This window comes from Lutjanus erythropterus, chromosome 15 (genome assembly GCF_056507025.1).
Source record: "Lutjanus erythropterus isolate fLutEry1 chromosome 15, fLutEry1.hap2, whole genome shotgun sequence".
NCBI classification, from domain to species: domain Eukaryota; kingdom Metazoa; phylum Chordata; class Actinopteri; order Lutjaniformes; family Lutjanidae; genus Lutjanus; species Lutjanus erythropterus.
The window spans coordinates 4,535,703-4,556,410 of NC_139331.1; the positions used below are offsets into that span (position 1 = coordinate 4,535,703).

A 20,708-nucleotide genomic window follows, 5' to 3' on the forward strand; every position below is an offset into this window, starting at 1 on the left:
AGTGATTTCCCTTCCACACTTCACATGGTTTAATTTAAATAACTGAGGCTTAAAAATGTAAAGGTATGCAATATTTCACAAAACAGGCAAAGATGTTTGAATATCCAAAATATATAAACATTTGCGCATCATAATTTTGGTTTTTCTTCTTTCCTCTTATTCATCTCATGAGCCCTCAAATTTATCTGGTGACCCTTTGGAGATGCCTGACACCCAGGTTGGGAACCACTGGCCTCAACTAGATATCTGTGTATAGACTCATGCAAAATAATCCCTTTTAATCATTACATGTGACCCGCCAGAAGTGTGTGGCGGCGTCTATATCCACAGAGAGATACACACAAAAATGTGTCACAAGCCTTCAAAATCTAAACCTAACAATACCTACTGATAACATAGGTATTAACATGATTTCTTTATAAAAATGTTGGCCATTTAAAGTGTCCCTGATTTCTGTCACCTGCATCAGATCTTTACAGAAACCTGATTTAATAAGGTATAACAGGTTTAGCTATACCCTAAGGACCCCTGTCTCACTTCCTGGTTTAAAAAAGGGAGGAATACTACTCAAGCACTTGTAAACCTTCTATTCAATTTATTTATTTATTTTTAATCAAATTCATTAAAAACATTGCTATCAGATGTGTCTCAACCATTACATGTCAACTCTGTAGTCCTTCTAAATTAAAGCTAAGTAAGAATTATGGTTTAAAAATACGTATTTTGAACTCTGAGACACTTTAAAACATAAAATGACTCTTTGACTATGCTGTGAAATGAAAAAATGTAACATTTTATAAACTCTATAGACGTCTATGTTTCATAAAAAATGTAACAAGGAGTTTGATCTTTTAAAGTATATTGTCCCAGCACAACTGAAGAGTAAAAATCTAAAACTAGTTGTGTCCCAATGCTCAAGAATGACTGATTCCTCATAGAGATGCATGAATTTTGGGTTGATATTGGCCTTTGTTAATTGCAGCTGGCCTGTATGCAAATAAGATGACATTGGCCTTTTACAGTGGTTGATGTTTATCTATTGTGTCACATCACTAAATGTTGTGTTGGTTATTAGTTGATCACAGAAGAATCTACTGGTTGGGCACAACTCTGGCATGACCGAAAGGGGCAACAGGTCCCATCTTTTTTATAATGAAGACTTTTTTGTTTGTTTGTTTCCCTGGCATGAAAGGGCAAATAAATAACAACTAATAAAAAACCACAATGTATCAGCCACAGCCAAATTGTGATTTTAAACATGGGTATCGGCTCAGGATGCATTCCTAAGTCCTTGTCAAAATGATTAGCTTCATTTTATATTAGAATGACTTTGGTCTTACTGCCTGACATTTAATCAATCATAAAGGATTGCATGATTGAGTTATAGACGTATATTTAGTATGACAGTGAAAAATGAAACATCCATCCAAAGCCTGGCACAAATATTCATGCATCATCTCAGTTTGCTCCTGTCCTCCACTTCATGTCACTGGCTGGTCTGCTACTCAGTTACAAATGGCGCCCCGAGGCACTGGCCTCTACTACTTTGTGGCCCACTTTATGAATATTTGTGTCATGGTGACACAGTGTATGGTGCTAACTCACAGATTATTTTTCACATAGAGGCACAAACTGGCACAAAGATTTTATTTCACCAATTTAAATACTATCATATTTTTCTTAATAAGCCTATAAAACACGGAATATAAACAAAAACCAGCATAAATAAATAAAACTTTATTTTCAGTAAAGAATTCCGCACAATATTCACAATATTGCATTTCATGCTGTTTATAAGCCAACAAAAAGCCGTTTAGGCCCACAGATAAAAGGTTTTGTTTGTATTAACAGAGAATAATGTTCTGTCCTGTACATGAATTGGACACGTAAACATTTGAACAACCTTCAAACAATCAAGTACCCCCCCCCACTACCCAAATACATCCATTAAAACAAGACCCAAAATTTCATATATACAAAATTATAATAAAACGGCCCATAGGTCAAAGTAGGAAATAAGAATGTTGCTTCATTAAGGAGAATTTGAGCGTACTTGCTCTGCAACCTGGAATAAGGCAGTTTTTTTTCCCACTGTTTTGAGAAAAACATATGTAAGATGAACTTGAGAATGACATTTTTGCAAGGTATCATCATCTGTTAAGGCCGTGGAAAGAAAGCATGTGTGTGTGGATGCTGTACTGAGGACAGAGTCAGCTGCTTCTGTGAGGGCCAGACATCAGAAAATACCCAGCACAAAGTAGTGACTGCAGTGTGGATTCTTAAAAACCAAAAAGTGCATCAAAAACATTAACACTGATATTAATTGTATTATTACCGTTTGCATCAATCTATCTTGTCAGTTGTGCTGAGGAAGAATCGTTATTGTTAAAATTAATACGTTTTACACTTTGAATACTTTTCTAACAGTATGAACAGATACAGTTCAATATCCAGTGAAAAACAAAGCTTGGCTGAAACTGCTCCACATCTTCATGGAAAGAGCAGCCTGTGTGGGGATCGATCCTGCGACCAACGGGGACTTGTGATGACCCAGCCACCCTGCAGGCACGTCTCTGTACACCGTGTCACATGAACACCAGCATACATACCTGCATTGGCGCCACAGTATGTGTGTAGAAATGTTCTAATACAAGAACTATTAGCATAAAACAAAACACACACAGAGCGATCAGGTGTCCATCTTCTCCTGCTTCTTATAAATTTTCATGAGCTGGTAAAATCTGTCAGCAATCTGAGAAAAGAAAAACAGTTACTGTAAGCACCTTTATTACAGCATCTGCATCAAACCACATACAGTAACTACAAGAAAAAAAGAACAGAGTTGAACTTACCTGCCCTGATGGCTTATTAAGTTTCTCTGACAATGCAGAGAAAGTCTCACGAGAAGGACCTTTTGTCTTCAGTGCGATCAGAATGTCTCGATCTTCATCTCTGGAAGAAGCAGAATACAGGTAAGGAGAAGTAATCCTTTTCAGGGACAGTGCCTTGCACATGACAGTCAAACTGTGTTGCTAATACTACCGCCATCATCACACCTTTACATGTAACCACACACACTTCTTACAGTGCCTCCTACACAAGTGTGAGACAGAAACGTCCATCTACATTCCACTGCAAAAAATCTGACGAGCATTCCTATAGAAGTTAAGTATCAGAAAACATTAGCCTAGCTTAGCATGAAGACTGTTAGCAGGGGGAGATGGCTACACATACCACCACCTGTGAAGTTCACTGATTAACAAACTGTATCTAATCTGTTTAAACTGTACACAGACAGGAATACAAAGACAACAATTTTGAAAAGAAAAAAAACAGGCTAGCTGTTTTCCCCTGCTTCCAACCTTTATGCTAAGCTAGGCTAACCACATCCTGACAGATGTGAGATTTAATAATAAGTTGTTCTACTTCACATAATTTAATTTGGACAAAAGTGCATAATAACGACTTGGAAATCAAAGTTATACATGTGGACTTGACTTGGGACTTGCCAGACTTGGCTTTGTGATATTAATGCCAATACCTAATGCTGAATTGCAAAACACCTCTGGCTTATTAGGTATTAGGTCAGAGGTGGTTATTGGTCAGTTTTAGGTCAAATAGGGTTTTGAGATTTGAATCAGTGGGGAGATCTTGGGGGAAAATAAACTCCATTGGGCATCTACATACAGTATTGGCAAGAAGCAAATCCTCTTCAAATTTTGACAGTTTTTGCTTCAGTATTGTGGTGATTAGATCAAATGGCAAGCCAGGGCAAATAATGAGGATGTACTAAATGTCTTATTCACAAATTCTGTGGGAGCAGGGTGATACAATACAGAACCAAATACTGACCTGGTCCATGATATCACCACCTCGCCCTTCTTCCTGATGACATTCTTGGCATAGAGGCTGTTGGGGGAGAGAGATGTTGGGGACGGCTTGGAGTCACTATCATCTTTCTTGCAGTTAGACCCCGTTTCTTCTGTACTCTCCTCGTCCTCCTTTCTGGGCCGCTTGGCTTTTGATTTCTCCTGGTGCTTCTTCCGTTTACCACCTTTGCTACAACCCCTTTGGTCCTTTTCTGGTGTCCTCTCTATGCTCAATACCTCCGTTTCAGCTCTCTCTGACTCTGAACCATGTGATGCCAACACTTGGCTCCTTTGCTTTGTTCCGGAGCTTTCAGCGGGGTGATGTGGGCTGTTGTCCGTCTCAGATAAAAGAGCTTTTGAAGGACTTTGTTGGTCTGTCGTGTCGTCTTCTCTGTGTTGTGTTTGATTTGCACTCTCATCAGCAGTGACTGTGATACCTTTGGTGCTGGGTGCTTGGCTGATCTGCCCAGAGAACTGATCAGAGCTTTGAACACTGTTGTGCAAACCGTTATCTGAAGTAGGAACTTTAGGTAGATTTTTCAGAGATTCTGGCAGTTTCTGTGAATCTTCGGAAAAAGAACCTTTTGAGGTATTTTGTTGAGTTGACTTTTTTTCTTTTTTGTGGGGTGTATCTTTTGTTAGTGTTAAGCTATCTTGAGTGAGACTGATATTTTCACTGGTGCTGGCCTGACCAGTCCCAGAGCTTTCAAATACATTTAAGAGGTTGCTCTCTGATGGTACAGCATTTGAAGGAGTATTATTTTCTGACAAAATATCTTTTGCTTGACTTTCTTGAGTTTCCATGACATCTTGTCCCTTTTCCTGATCATCTTCTGTTAGTGTTTGACTTAAGCTGTCTTCAGCAGTGAGTGTGGTATCAGCGCCTGTGGCTGCCGGACGAATCTTCAAGATGAAATGATCGTTGGACCTCTCCATCACTAGCGCCTGCATGGGCAGGTCTGGCTTGAACACAAATGGTGTGGCAAGTTCTTCAGAGGCAACACTGCTGGTGGAGTCACAGCTGGAGTTGTCAGTGTCCAGGGCCAGGTGAATGTCCTGTTCTGTAGCGTCTTCCCCGTCCAGCAGAGCATCCTCACTTATGTGAGCGCTGATGACGCTGTCTGGAGTGGACATGATCTGCATGCTTGTTGATGGCTGTAGGAAGCTGAGATGGCTGTCTGATTTGAGAGGTGATGGAATGGTGAGGGAAACTGCCAGATCTTCAGCTAGAATGGAATAAGACCTCTGGGAAGCCGAGTTGGACTGCAGCATTGCTCTATTATCTGATGGCACCTCTAATAAGCAACTTTCATCAAATAAAGCTGGATTCATTGGGACCTGATCTTTGGGTCGTGGAGACGACAACTTACGAGGTGAAATGCTAGACCATGTCGCAATTAGTTTGGAGGGGGTATCAAATTTTGACGGGGAAAGCAGTTTAGATGGAGAGTCAAATTTAGTTGGGGTGGTGATGCTGAGAATTCTATCCCCATCCTTCCTTGGTGTACCAAGGGACCACGTTGTATTGTCACCAGTGATGCCACTTGTTTCTAGTAAGTCAGATCCTTGCAGGAGACACTTGAAGATTTCTCCCATTTGAGAGTCTCTCACCAGGTTAAATGTTAAACTGGAGGCTTGCTGCTCTGTGAGTAGTTCAAAATCAGTTTTGTCAAGCAAAGAACCATTTTGAGAGACAACCAAAGAAGATATGTTATTTTTCTCCGGAGTTGAATGAATATTTTTTGGAGGAACAAAGTCGACCACAGGTTGTGCATTTGGGCATTTTGTTGGAGGTGGGTCAACATTCATGTCTTTTTCCGTATGTGTGATTCTGATATCCTTGCCTCTGCTTCCAAGGCCTGTTTTGTAAGGCACCACAGCACAAGGCTTGATTCGACTGAGGTTGGTGGGAGCAGATTGCGCTTCCTTTTGTTGACATTGTGGATTCTTTGCAGGAGGCTGTCTAGACATTTTCTCATTTCCACTGGGTTTCTTGTCCTCTGCCTGAGCTCTCGGTTTGCAAAAACTCTTCAGTGTCGTGTAAACATCTCTGAACAAATAGTCAACTTGGTCATTTACGAAGTCCCACAGCTTTTGCTTCAGATCAACTGCCTGCTGTTCAAAGATGCGTTTCACAATACCATTATTTGACACTTTGCTAAACACAGATGCAATCAGTTTCTTCAGCTTGGATTTCAGCTCCACTTCCTGACTGGATATTTGACCAAAATGAGCACCATCCACAAATTCTAAAAAAGACTCCTGGAAATTGTCCATCACACCATAGAAGCTCTTCCTGGGAAAGGTTTTATGCAGCTTCATGTACTTTTTTCGGATCTCAGTACGAACCAACTTGAATGTCTCCATTACTTCTTCGATGGTGGAAAAAGCAGTTTTGGTTGCTGCGGGGCAAACTGTTTTAAAACGACTCTTTGGACTTCGTGTAGATACACCAGCTGTTTCATTTGATGCAACAACCCTTTCTTCAGATGTCCTCTTTAACACAGTCTTCGGGCTTCTTTTTGTCCTGACTGGTTGTGCCAACTTTGCCCTCTTGGTTGCGGGAACAGGAGAACCTGCAGCCGTCTCATCGCTTTCGCTTAAAATTTCCCCTTCCTCCAGTTCAGTGTCAGAGAGGCTTGAAGGCGGGTCAGATACCTTGTCCACCAAGTTTTGTGTGTCATGGTTTGCTGGAGAACCCGGATGTTTGTTTTCTTTGTTTACGTCCACCTTCTTTGAGTTGGCATCAACAGCTGTGTTGGAGAAATCTGCACAGTGGAGATAAAGAAAATAAGTTTATACAGACAGCAGTTCTGGTAGATTTAACTGCAGAAAAAGTAGTTCTGACACAAAACTGCAAGGTCTGTGGATTATATTGAGCAATGGCTCATGATTTCTGGAAAGAAGCGTTGCTGTTGAGTTTTTCAAACGCATTATTTTGGCACTGTAGGACTTGTGCCATCTAGTTCCATTATATTGAAGAGAATGAAGAAATCTCTAGGGCAAATATCTCCAAAACTAGGCAATTCACACCAAAACATTATAAATGGATAAACTGCAGTACAGGCCAGAGGAAAAATACATTTTTGATTTAGGAGAATACTGTCCCTTTAACCCCAAGTTTTTTCTGTCATTGATCTCCCTATCACATTTATTTACTGTCTATCAGTGGATAAAGATCAGCAGGCTGTCTAAGAAAAACTGAGACATTTAAAGCTACTACAAGGCAGACAAAAGCAACAGTTTTTCTACAGTAATAGCCACAAAATATAACATAAAAACATTAAATTATCGAGAGAAAAATCCGTTCTTATTTCTTTTTAACTGGTTAGCATACAACTCACTTTAACTTTGTTTGGGAAAATGTAAATACAGGCTTGTTTCATCTGCTTACATGGAGACTCGGACCTGGTGGTAAGCATTAAGAACAACTACACAGAAATAGCCGATCTTCTCACAGATGGTCTTTGTTAACTTATATAGGCCATATAGAGGCATCAGTAATAAATTTAGTTTCATAACCAGTTAAAAAACTCCTTGTAGTAGCTTTAAGTTGTGATCACAAGATACTGCATTAATAAGAAGAAAAAAAGAGAACACATCCACATTTCCACCATGCGAAATGCCCAATTTGCACACATTACAAGTGGCTGTTGCACTGCCTTCGCTGTCCAGTTTAAAATACCTCCAAACTGCAGACATTTTCGCTGTCCTGAGGTGACACGTTTGCCCTGCATTAGCCTACTAACTACCAGCTCACTACTATTAAGTTGTCTGAATTCCCCGCCTGCCGTAAATTGTGACGTTTACAGTGTTGTTTCCATCTGTGCAACAATGAATACTGATGTTGTGGAACTTATTAAAATTAAAACTAAGCCATTGTCATTCCATTTGACAATCTCTTTGTACCTCAGGATGAATTTAAAACGTGAACATGGCCATGCTTATTGTTTTGTATGGTTAAATCTGACAATTTCCACCCAATTCTGATCATTTGAAAATCACCTGATCGGCCCAGATTTCTGATCATTTGATCAGATCGGGACACCCCTAATTACAACCAATCATGGTCAATGTAATCCTCTGAGTGTGTTAAAGATATTATGTCAAATGACTTTACTATCAGGCTAGCCTTACCTTTTTGAAGGCTCTTGACATGACCTGGTTTGCCATGAACATGGAGATGACTTCTCTTGGTTATCCGTATTGGGCTCCTCAGAGGGCTTATGGCATCGGGGATCCTCTTCAGATTGCTAAGCATTCTCATCATGGAGTCCTCATCATGGAGTAATGGCACTGAACTGGAAGGCTCAAAGTTACTCTCCTGACTCTTTCCAGGGCTGAAGCTCTTCTTTGGTGTGACTGTGAGGTCACTGTACTTGTCTGGCAGTGCTGTCTCCTCTGTTGTGCTGCTGACTTTGGACACTGCAATACAGCCGGTGGAAGAACTTGGCTCCATTGTGACGCTACTGCTGTCATTGGCGTCTTCACCTGTCTGTGTTAAGACGTAAATAGCCTCAGGGAGACTCAGCCCCTCTTGTGGAAGTGATTCCAGGCTTATTGTACTGGATACAGCATCGGCATCTTTAGGACCATCTTGCTTATGACAGGCATCTTTCTCATGAATAGAACTAGACGCAGGTGGACATGGTCCTTGTTGACAGTCTTGAGGTAGGATAGTAGGTGACATTAGCTGACTTTGGGGATTCGTCTTGTCAGGTACACCTTCAGCTACAGAATTTTCCCTTGAGGGTGAAGCAGCTGCAATTTCTTTGACTGAATCCTCCGGGGGACTTTTCTGTACTGCAGTTTTAGTAGTTCTGCACTTCAGTTCTACACTTGGATCAAGCACAATGGGCTTGGCCACTGCAATTGATTGATCAGTATTATTTAAAGGCTTGACCTTGTGAGAGGCATTGCTTCCAGATATGTCACTTACACCATCTGTAGCCTCCAGAGGTCCACATTCATCTTCCTGGCTGTCTGAGGCCAGCTTGGTTTTGTCCTCATCTGTTGCTTTCAGAGAACTACTATCTGGTGACTTTTGTGTGAGATGCACCGTCGTCTGATTCTCCGCAGTATCTGGGGGTTGGCTGTGAGCTGAGGTAGTTTGGACTGAATAGTCTTCAAGTTGCTTGTCGGCTGCTGGAGTTTCAGTACGGTTTTTGTCCTTTTCCTGGACATCTTTCACATCATCACACCTCTTATGTGTCTGTTCAGATGCAGGGGTTTTGGGGATATCTGGGGATTGATCTGCAACATCCTCTGACCCTGCTTCTAATTCACTGCTGTTTACTTCATCGATCACACACATGGCCTCCACATTAGGTTGTGAACTCTCATCATTTGTTTCATTATCAACCACCTCTTCCACTGGTGTGAGGTCCACCTGGCTGTTGTCCATGATGGGTAACACTGGCTTCTTAATTGGTGAAAGGGTAAGATTCAATGTTTCCATGAAACATAGCTTCCTGTTTGGACTATTTTCCTCCCCAGAGCTTTTGCCTGCGATATTCTTTTCTTTGGATGATCTTTTTAAGGCCTCGTGTGTCTTTTTTCTTCCCTCTTTACCTTGGTCTGACTCTTTTGATCTCTGTTTCTCATGTTCTCTGCTTGTTTCCAATAGAGGGCTCTTCTTATGCTTTCTCTTGATTTCATCTTCTCGTCGTCTATCCTCCTTCCTTTGATAATCCTTTGACTGTCTATCCCCTTCCCTCTCTTTGGAGGAATCAGCATGTTGGTTTGATGAGGACTTTTTCCGGTCCTTCGAGTCTGAACTTCTGATATGTCCGTTACTAGAATCCCTTTTTCTATAATCTCGGCTTCTATTACCCTCTTTTGAACTGTGTGGTGCATTATGATCAGAGTCTGATGTGGATATTTTAGCTTTATCTTGTCTCCGTTCTCGACTTCTCCCTTTCTTGTCATCAGAGGAACTTGTCTCTGGTGGAGGGCTTTTGGCTCTCTCTGATCTGTGCTGCGTTTCAACATTTAAGTCATTCCTGCTTCTACATGACCTGGAGTCATATCTTCGTTCTGTGTCTCTGTCTGCTTTGTGAGACCTGATTTTCTCAGGGGCATGACAGTCCTTGTTGGGATCTGAACCAGTCCTATGTCTCCTGTCAGATTCAGACAGTTTCTGACTTTGACATTTTTCCTCTCTGTGCTTGGACTTGTGTTTGTCTGACTCACTATGTCGGGTTGATGAACAGCTGCTGGATTTTCTGACAGAGTGCTCAGTCTGTTTGTCCGGTACATCACAACCTCCTCTTGAGGAACTTTTTGAATGACAGTGAGAAGCTGCTTTTGAAGCTCTTGTCTCAACACAAGATCCACTGGGCTGATTGGTGGAACTGTCGCTTTCCTTCACTGAAGGTTGAGGGGGTTCCCGCTGGCGGCGATCTTCCCTGGGAGGTGAAGCTGGTAGAGGTGGAAGAGGGGGAAGAGGGGTGGATGGTGGAGGGGGAGGAGGCGGAGGATTGGATGGTGGAGGGGGAGGAGGCGGAGGAGGAGGCAGAGGGTTGGAGAGTGGTGCAGGAGGCAGTCTACACTGGGAGATGCCTGTGGAGGTCCGACTGGACAAATTTTGATCTCGCAGATTATTCATGTGAGATTGATGATAATGGTGACCTCTCTCTGACCTGGAGAAAACAAAGATTTAACAACTGATTAATGGTTTAACATAGAGCCAGGCAGTAGAGGTAGCTTCTACAGATCATACTGATTAGGTAATCAGCAAGCCATTTTCTAATTTAACTGCCAACATGATCTTTTACCGTTCTTTTTGGAGTTGTTATATTAATTGATTCTGAAACATTTCATACATTACATTAACCTACAGCCCTATAGATTATTGTGAAACAGATAGTACAGTTACAATGAGCCAATATTTCATTTAAAAAGAATACTTACCTCTGGTTCAGTCTCTGAATCTCAGCATCTTTCCGTGTCACCTCCTGTCTAGCTGTTAGCAGGAGTACGGAGAGGTTCTTCTTGAGACGGTAGTTCTCAGTGTTCAGCCCCGTATTCTGTTTGGAGAAAAAGACGGAAAGCAGGTTCTGACATAATTTTTACTGGAATATCCAGGTAGGTTTGCTCATCAACCTATTCCAGGATCAGTTGCAGAAATGTCTAATACAATTATTTTAATTAATCTGACAACAAAAAAAGTTTTACAAAGCCAATGCTTTCAACCTCCAGAAAGTGCAGTTTTTGGAAACCTAGATGAACTATTACTGATTCCTGTTTGCATAGGTATTGCTTTATTAAGGTGAATGATTGAGTCTGTTACAAATGCTGAATAAAATTAGGGCAATTAACACAGTAAATGAAAGCTGCTCCTTTTCCATTTTCACATTAGATGTGTTTTGAGTTGTTTCACAGGTTTGTGGCTGGTAGATATATCTCTCTACCAAGCAAAAACAAAATCAATCTACATCTGATAATGGTTCCTCTTCTAAAAGCAGTATGAGAAAAATTATCTTCTGTATGAAGCTTAATAATAAGCAATAAAGCAAGCAACTTTTATAGCAGCTGAAATGTAAGGAGAATAAAACAAACCTGCATCTCCATCTGTTCCAGTCTCCTGCGCAACTCTTTAATTTGATTTTGAGCTGCTTCGAATCTGGACTTCAACTGCAAACAAACAAACAGAAAAAGAGTGTGAATAGTTAGCCAACTGACAGCAGAATTATGTCAGTTTCTGGATTCCAAATGTCTTCAAATTATTCATTCTAGGGCTTTACATGCATTTAATGATAGGACAGCTGAAGATATGACAGGAAATGGGGAGAGACAGTGGGGGAATGACACGCAGCAAAGGGTTGTAGGCAGGAGTTGAGCCCATGGCCACTGCAGAGGACTCACAGCCTTCATACACAGGGCACATGCTCTACCAACTAAGCTATCCAGGCACCCCACACCCAATAATTTAACCCCCCCCCCTAAAAAATACAATTTAAGTTGATAGAATGTTGATCAAAGCATCAAAACCTCATATTTTGTGAAACAGGAAAGGGAAGGAAGGGAGGACGTGTAAAATGTGACACCCTCAGGTGACAACACTGCAGGGGTTACGATCTCTCCTGCATATACAACCACTTGTGAACTGACTTAAGTGTGAAAGTTCGCTCATGTGAAGACACCTGAGCTCAGTTACTGATGAAGGCTGTGAGATGCAGATAAAGCTACAGCCCGTGTTAAGATGATTTTGTACAACCTGTATTATACCTGTTCAAGCACCTTTGAGACCAAAACAATTTGAATTTAACTTTCCACCATCTTTAATAATCCTGGCAGTGTTTTATGGCAGAGATGGGCTGCGATGTGTTTGCTATCACTGGTGTATGGCCTGGCTCAGATTAAAAAAGAAGGCATATGTGATGCTGCTGGTGCATAGCATGGTCTCATTTCAGGGCTAATAAATTATGTTATATTAGCTTGTGCACCCGCCGATATACATTTGAAGCTGAATCGGATGGATCTCCAACACTGGTAGCTGAACAACCCCAATGCACAGAAACAGTATACACAGGCTTATCTCAAGCCTCACCTTCAGTATGAAATGGCTACAGTGTCTACCATAACAGAAAGAAAGAAAAGAAGCCTGGGGCACAGGGCAACTCACCTCAGTGTATGTTGACTCTCTGCTCTGCTGTTCCTCTGTGACAATTTCTTCATAAAGATCCAACGACTCCTTCAGCTGAGAAGCATCTGGAAGTGACTTCCCTGTACAAAAAAGAAAACAAGACAAGAAATTAAGAAATCATGATTATTAAGCCTCAATGCTAGACCCTGCATTTGAATAGAATTACAGTATTAGCAGTAATATTATTGTAAAAAGGACTTTTACCTGCATTGCTGCTTGGACTGACATCCAGGCCATCATATATATCCACAGAATCTTCATTGATGCCAGGGACCAAGACTGTGGATATTATACATGTGTTGTAAATTCATGTCATCATTTATGTACAGCTATAATCAAGTCTGTTTTCCACTTAATTCCTAACCCAAAACCATGGCTTTGTCTGAAAATCACTCACACATCCTATGGCCAGTGCTACATTTTTAAATTACATCTGAGAATTATCTTTAAAACACTACACAGTGCATTAAGACATGTATGCTATTTCATAAAAAAAATCCCCATAATACAAATACCACTAAAAAAATTTAAATATAGCTATGTATTCAAATGTAATAGGCTTATACTTACGACCAGAAGCATCATTTGTTTCCATGTTCTCCATTATTCCAATTATCTCTGTGGCTCAGTTTATTAAGGAGTTCCTGATAACAAAGTCCAAGGAAAAATCAAGAGTTATTATCAGTATACAAATATCAGCTAGAACACATTTTACACAGGCTGAAGATTCAGATTTAGCACCTGGCAATATGATGATATACATTTGTCAACCGTCAGAGATATCTCCATGCTTTTTATACACTGTTAACCTTCTCTTTATTACCTCCGGTTATATTAGGTGATAGTGGGACATGTTGCAATTCAACAAGCAGGATTAACTGTGAGGCAATACTGGATTTTTCTATGAATTTTACCTCATTGTAATGAAGTACCTTGATTTGTCAGGTATGTAATTAGCTGGATTTGCCAGAAAGAAATTATATATACTTGGCTGTTTTATCACTAAATAATGTCTCAAGTGATTTTCCTAGAAAATTTGCAATTAATATTAGGGCTGCGCAATTAATCGAAATAGCAATATGGTCGAGTGCAATATCCAAATTGCAGCACCTGCAATTTATTATTAATACTGTAAATGCAAATTAAACTTTCTGATACTAAAATAATAAATTCAACAGCTTTTTCTATGCACTAGTGGTGTATGGAGTTTTTTTCTGATGAGGTCAGCTGAGGTCATGATCAGGGGATTTGTCTGTCTGTATGACAATCCCAGTTTGCTGCAATAAAAATGGCAGATGTGAGATGAATAGACTAAACACTTTATCGTCCTGGATTATTAAAACAGATGTTGACAAAGTGTTCCTTTGGGGACACAGTTTGCAGTTCAAAAGGTGATATATATTATTCAGAATATCAGAAAATGTTTAAAATCGCAATACTGTTGTATTGTGAGGACTCTGGTGATTCCCATAACTACAGGGTATCATACTGTAGCTCTAAGCGTTATCTCCAGTGGACGAACTGAAGCTAATCCCACTGTTGTTACCATGATCATTACAGTGGTCCAGCCAGCTGGACCTCTTTTGTTCACTACTGTCCAAACAAAGAAGACAGCAAAAGAACAAAGCCACCAACAGAGCAAGGCAGACAGGAATGAAGACAGTTTAAATAGCTAGTTAAGAGATAGAATATACTGCTGAGTTTCGTCGTGCTGTTAACCGTGTTGGCTTAAATTCGAATTTTTGGCCCCTGACCTACATCTGAGATTCGTCCACCTGGGCGCAGTCTCGCGCTAACGTTAAAGTTACCAAAGCTAGTCTACTATAAGAGTTGGTCCTTTCCTAAACTCTTCAACCTCACACGACGCTCTCTTGAAAATTAGGCAGCATTCGACTTTAATTCGATTTCGAGCACTTTGTTATACCATTAGTCAACGGACGTTTTACTTAGCGTAAAGTTAAGCTAACGTTGTACACTTTTTTTTTTTTTACCATAATACAAATCCACATCCCTTCACCAAGGTAACGTAACGTATTCATTCTTACTCTGTGACTATTTTTTGCGGAACATGTCACATTTCTCCCTTGCTATATAACCTATTGTTGTTAATAAATGAGCTTGAGCCAGTTAAACCAACGCTGACTGCGATATTTAAACGAATTGCTACCAACCTATCAGCTAACCTAACTAACTAGCGTTACTGTAGGAGAAAGTGCTCATCCGTTAAGCCAGGGATGCTAATGTGACTTCTAAGCACCGCTCGGGCATTCAAATAAAAGATTTTAGAGTAAGCTAACTACAGTATGAATGAGCTGACTTACTTTTTGGGTATTGTTGTGTCCTCCTGTTGTTTACAACCGTAATGTCGCGCCAAGACTTCACTGCACAGGAAGTAACGACATTTTCCCGCCGCGGACTGTCAGCACTGCTGCCGTTGTTGCAGCTCCTGGCTTTTAAAAAAATACTCCTCAAACACGATCAAACCCTGAAGGAGAGCGACTGTTCGGCTACTTATGCCCTTCTCCAGCGGTTCATGTTCTCCCACAGCCAGCTGACATCCACGGAAGCGTTAAATAGTGGCAGATGTTACGGTTAGATCGGGCGAAAGTTGTTCCTCTCGCGACGAGAGTAGCACTGAGCCGGGTGTCCGTGTCCGCTCGCGTCATCACCCCGCGACGCAACCAAGCACGACCCGGAAGGATTCTCGATTCACTCACATGTGGACAGGATTTTAACAGCAGTGACGGGAACGTGCTTGTGTGTTGTGATACAACGTGAAGCAGATAACCGCGTGATGAACCTCGCAGTTTGGTTCATTAACCGTAAATCAGCAGAAGACTTGTTCACAGAACGCGTGAGCTCGTTTTCGGTGTAGAACGTTCCTTCACGCGCGACAAATGATACGATGGAAAATTTAGAACTGAGCCTGTCATCACTGGGCACCATATCCAGACATGTTGACAAAAGTCACAACGAACTGAGCCAGTATTTGTCCAAACAGGTAAGTTCTGCTCATTACTTGCTTGTGAGGAATAAAATAATATGTTTTTAGTCTTTTATTTTCATACTGTGACTCAGAACGTGCCCTGTGTGCAGCATGTACTAACAGTCCCTTCACAAGTCAGTGATCACTGTACAATGACATCATTTTACTGTATATTGTCATAAAACTACTCTGCTGCCTTGTTAATCACTAGGATCTAAATATTTTGTAGAAATATTGATTTGTGTGTCTTTTATGTAAACCAATCAATGTTTGATTTGGAACTTTGCTGCCATATGATCTGTCCTCAGATATGGAGCCAGCAGGACAGGCAGTGTATTCTGGAGTGTTTGTCTCAGCTGCTGTTGGAGAAGGACTACACTTTGCTGATTGCTCGACACCTGCGACCGCTGGTCCTGGACCTGTTGGAGCGGAATGCAGAGAGGGTCAAAGCTGGTGGCAGGATCAACCACGACCTCCACGAGCGCATTTGTGTGGCCCTCAGCAAGCTCCTCGGCATCAGTCCTGATGCACAGGCGTAAGTGGACCATATTCTCTTCGCAGTGAGAATGGGGTGCTGAATCAGCACACATGGCGGCTTTGCTGGGGGTCTTCGACCAAAAATGAGGTGTTGGCACAATATGATTAGAGATGTTCCAATACCATTTTTTCCTTCCTAATGCAGATTCTGATACCTGAACTTTGCATATCACTGATACCAAGTACTGATTTGATACCAGTGCATTTAAAAAAAATACTTTTACCGTTTATTATTAATGTTTTTTATCAGCTGCATACTACTAAACCTGCATGGATGTAATGTGATTGCTATCATTGTTTCATGGCCTGCCTCAGGTTAAAGTACATTGGCAGATGTTATTTGCACCTGGCAATGTGGCTATTTACACCTGGGTGTATAAAGCCTAGCAGGGCAGACAAGCACCCAGGTGTCTGTTGTCAACACTGCTATTTTGGCGACATGGTAGACACAAAACTTGGTTGCAGTTTGATTAGGTTTAGGCAATAAAACAACTGAAAACTGAAAAAGAGAGAGAGTTTAAAATACTGTAAGTAATAAGTCAGCTATGTCTAAAATGTGTTAAACAGTGTCTTCTAATATGATACTTGCCTTTTAGGCTGTATTGGAAGAATTTCCTATACTGGTTCCAGGACCACCCTAAATATAGTTTAAAATAATTTAAGTGTTGCAACTAGTTTATGAAATGTAGCGGTTAGATCAAAAGTATAATTCAACATTTCTGAAATGAAGTTATTCAGTTTATTTCCTATACAGAGATGAGAAGATGAAGAAATTACATACAACAATAAGCTTTAGTTGTGTCGGTAGAGTAGGCACCTACGTTTGGACAGAGCCTGGATAGCTGTTTTGCCCTGCTTCCAGCCTTTATGTTAAACCAGGCGATTTCACTGCAGGAACTTTCTCCAGGGACTAGGAACCTTTGGAGGAACTCAGCAAGTTTCTACCGCAGGGACCACTAGTTAAATTAAGTTCCTGGGACATTATTTTGCTCCACTCAAAAGTCCCTGCTCGACATATAATACTTTTTAAAAAAAATACAGGACATTTACGACAGATGGGCTGTCGCTTTATATGGTGTCATTGTTGTATACTCAAGTGCAAAAATGAGGCATAAAAATAGATGTCATTTTGCCGATTTTTCACAGGTGTTTAGACTATGGTGGAAACAGACAATAATGGGCTGAAGGAACTTTTTAATTCTGTGAAAAGTACTACATAAGATTAATGCTGCATTCACATGATTCAGGCACATGTTGCATAATGAAGCAGATACCATTTTAATTCAAGAGAGCAAGGCGGTAAATTTAGGTGAGACTGGCACAGAATGCTGGCAATGGTAATGATAGACACCACTGCCATCAAAAGTTCAAAGATTTTAATCTTTTTTTCTACTACCAGAGGTTATATAGCTCCCTCACACAAGGTGAATACTACTACTACTACTACTACTACTACTACTAAAAAACTACAACTGACACTTACTAGAATAATTACATGAAATGACAGACAAAAAAATATTTTATTTAATAGATTTTATTCCGTTCTTTGCAAACATTACAACATCACTGTTTCAACATATCGTCATTTGCGTTTCATTTTGTCGTCCTCCCTGACTGTTTGTTCATTTTTCCTGTGCCGCCCAAAAAGTGTAATCCATCTGTCGTCTACCGTCTGCCTGAATCTGTATGAATGCCGTATAAATTGCAGGTAGTTTGGGTGGAAACGTAGCTTGAATGCTGACTGAACACACAGACATCAGATTGATATCCATCTCCTCATCAATTTGTCTCGACTATCCAGGTGGAGTTCGTGGTACGAAACACAAACATCAGTCAAGCAATGTTTACAAAGCTGCTATAGGGGAGTTAATATTGTGTTCCATGAGTCTTACATCATGAATGACCTCAGTGTAATTTCTGCAAAAAGAGAACAAAAAATGAGCTCACATAAAGAGCAGGTTTTCAGGATTAGTTATCTGTAGGGCATCTTAAAGGAGTGCTTAGTGTTGTACTTTCACAAAATTGAGGGACTTGCAAGAGACAGTTTAAAAAAAGAAGCTGCAATATCCTGACTTTTAGTTCCTTGTAAACTCCAAAAATAACTGCACCATCTTGCACTCAAACAGAGACTAATGCAGGAACCCAAGCCAGCATTTCTCCAGACTCCAGGACTAATTTTCTGCTTCTCTCCACAAGGTTTGCTGCGAGGTACTTCAGCGATGCCCCCCCAGTGTTTCAGAGGCTCTCCTTCACCAGTGAGGAGTCCTCAGCTGTTCACTATGGCCCCAGGAGGATGAAGCTGCGGGACCTCATGGGCGCCACCCTACGTTTTCTCCAGAGTGACTGTGCCAAGTTTCGAATGCTCTGGGACTGGAGCCCCTGCGTGTCACAGCTGCTCACCAGCGACGTCATGGTTCGAGGGTACGTACATGCCTGCTTCCTCTTTAGACCCAGTGAGGTGTCATGGGCCATATAGGGTGACTACAGCTGCTTTCATTGGTGGAAATCAAATTCTTGATACCTTTTGTGGGTGAAGGTCAGTTCAGTAATGTTCAAAGCAAAGCCATTGTGGGTGTGTTTGCATGTTTCTGTCTACTATCTGTCTTGTTAGTAGTCTTTTATGCTTCTATACAGCTTTTTATACTTTTTGCATTCTATTGCTTTGTGCTTGTTTGCCCAACAAATTAAACTTACTGTATTTTCCCTTCGTAACAGGTACACCGCCCATTGCTTAGCGCTGGTCTCTCATATGACTGATAATCAGAAAACCATCTTTCTGAGAAAGGTGCTCACAAGTGATGAGATCCTGCACATGAAAATTAAGTATGTACCATTTGTTTTTTCTTTTTATGCTATATCTAGGAGTGTTAATGAAGATTTTTATTTTCAGTGCCACTCTTGAAATGTCATGTGTCTTTCTTTGTCCCTTGTTTAGAGCTTTGGAAGAGAGTCAGCAGCTTGAGGTGGAAAAAGCCCTGGTGTTAACCAATCAGGGCTCTGTGATGTGGCGGCAGGAGAAAGCTAATAAGTTTACCAGGGGCCACGTGGTATCAGAGGACCTGTCCCAGAATGTTGTGGCAGTCTGTGGGGTTGTCCTTCCCAGGATAGTCCCCAGACAGGCTGAACAGGTGTGAACTCTTTGCTTTGTCACATGAAATAGTCTCTGCTGATGAGCTTTGTGGTCCTAATGTTGATATTTATTTGCAGGTGAACCAAAAAGATCTGGTGCTGGTGGACTCAACCTGCCGTAATCTGAGAAGACTGGCCCTGGCTGTGGCTTCCCAGAAGCCTGTGCTGCTTGAGGGTCCTATTGGATGCGGTAAAACCGCCTTAGTGGAGTTTATGGCTGCTGTCACAGGACATACAAAAGCTACAGAGATCCTCAAGGTCCAGCTGGGGGATCAGACTGACAGCAAGGTGAGAAAGCATGGAAGCAATTTCAACTTAAAGGGGCACTCCACCAGTTTTACACATAACATTTAGTTTACTTGTAAAGATGAGCACCACTCAGCACATGGAAACAGGAAATGTCTTCTGAACCTCTTGAGGGAGCTTTTCCAAAGTTTGAAAAAGAATAACCCTGGTGGTGTTATATTTAGGTCGTCAGGGTTATGTCTCCCCCGTGGAACCTGGTGTCCACAGGCTGTAGATGTGCATAGCAAAGCACCAAAACCTGCCAATGTGTTTGTTATGACATGACATTAATCAGTCCAATAATGTCTTTGTTATAATAAACTGACATTAACCAAGACATGACAAGTTGGCATTAACCGAGCTAAGATTATCTTTGTTATAACAAATTGACATTAACCCGACATAACATTTTTCTGTTATGAGAACTTGGCATTAACCCAGATAACATGATCTGCCATAACCATGCCATAGCTGACCTAATTATCAAACTCAAAGGTTTTACATTACATTACACTGTCGTCTTTGGTTGGTTTTGACATTGGCTGTCTTGAGACTTTTAGAACAATTTCCTTGACCTCCTACAGTGGGACAATTTGGACTTTTCCTTAAATGTCATTCCATGTTGGAAGGCCACGTTGACATCATATATATGAAAGTGCAATACTAAATAACTGGAGTACCTCTTGAACATTCAGTGGAGTTTAGATAGAAGGCTGAAAATTAGAGAATGTGTTTGGTTTGTTTCACAGATGCTGTTAGGGATGTACCGCTGTACTGACATACCAGGGAAGTTTGTGTGGCAGCCAGGAACGCTGACACAAGCTGTATCCAAAGGCCAGTGGATCCTCTTGGAAGACATTGACCACGCACCTCTGGATGTGGTGAGTTCAAACTTGTTGAGAACAGTATAGAAAAATACATTTTCTGAAGAGATCCTTAATAAACTGATGATTTTTAGTACCAAACCTTTGTTGTGAATATATCATGTCCACGAATGTTTTTTTTCAGATCTCTGTGCTCTTACCTCTGATGGAGAATAAAAAGCTGATGATTCCAGGACGAGAGGATTGCATCGATGTTGCTCCTGGATTTCAGTTCTTTGCAACAAGAAGGTAAGAGTATGATTACATTCTAAGGCTGGATTGCACCAAAAAGGATTCATTTATGAGCCCTTCTGCCAGTTGTTGCCAGGCAGCCCCTTTTTTTGCTCACTCAGCACATTGTCTGTTTTTTAATTTTGTATTATTTGACCATT

At 41.0% G+C, this 20,708-nt stretch overlaps 2 protein-coding genes across 2 annotated transcripts in view; one reads left to right on the forward strand and one right to left on the reverse strand.

The window, feature by feature from the left end:
- Positions 1-1,722: 1,722 nt before the first annotated feature.
- casp8ap2 (caspase 8 associated protein 2) lies at positions 1,723-15,134 on the reverse strand. The gene is made up of 10 exons (XM_084737493.1): positions 14,838-15,134; positions 13,087-13,160; positions 12,721-12,795; positions 12,496-12,596; positions 11,430-11,504; positions 10,782-10,897; positions 8,007-10,510; positions 3,853-6,637; positions 2,853-2,952; positions 1,723-2,752 (listed from the first exon to the last, which is right to left on the reverse strand). The coding sequence occupies exons 2-10, from the start codon at positions 13,118-13,120 to the stop codon at positions 2,690-2,692; spliced, it is 5,853 nt and encodes a 1,950-aa protein (XP_084593619.1). The 5' UTR covers positions 13,121-13,160; positions 14,838-15,134; the 3' UTR covers positions 1,723-2,689.
- A 134-nt stretch (positions 15,135-15,268) lies between these two features.
- The window catches only part of mdn1 (midasin AAA ATPase 1), a 64,986-nt gene continuing 59,546 nt past the window's right edge, over positions 15,269-20,708 (forward strand). Inside the window, exons 1-8 of the mRNA XM_084737492.1 lie at positions 15,269-15,517; positions 15,811-16,037; positions 18,236-18,460; positions 18,755-18,862; positions 18,975-19,167; positions 19,247-19,456; positions 20,203-20,334; positions 20,462-20,565. Of these exons, the coding sequence (XP_084593618.1) occupies positions 15,422-15,517; positions 15,811-16,037; positions 18,236-18,460; positions 18,755-18,862; positions 18,975-19,167; positions 19,247-19,456; positions 20,203-20,334; positions 20,462-20,565 (1,295 nt within the window). The 5' untranslated portion in view covers positions 15,269-15,421. The remainder of the gene's footprint in view (positions 15,518-15,810; positions 16,038-18,235; positions 18,461-18,754; positions 18,863-18,974; positions 19,168-19,246; positions 19,457-20,202; positions 20,335-20,461; positions 20,566-20,708) is intronic.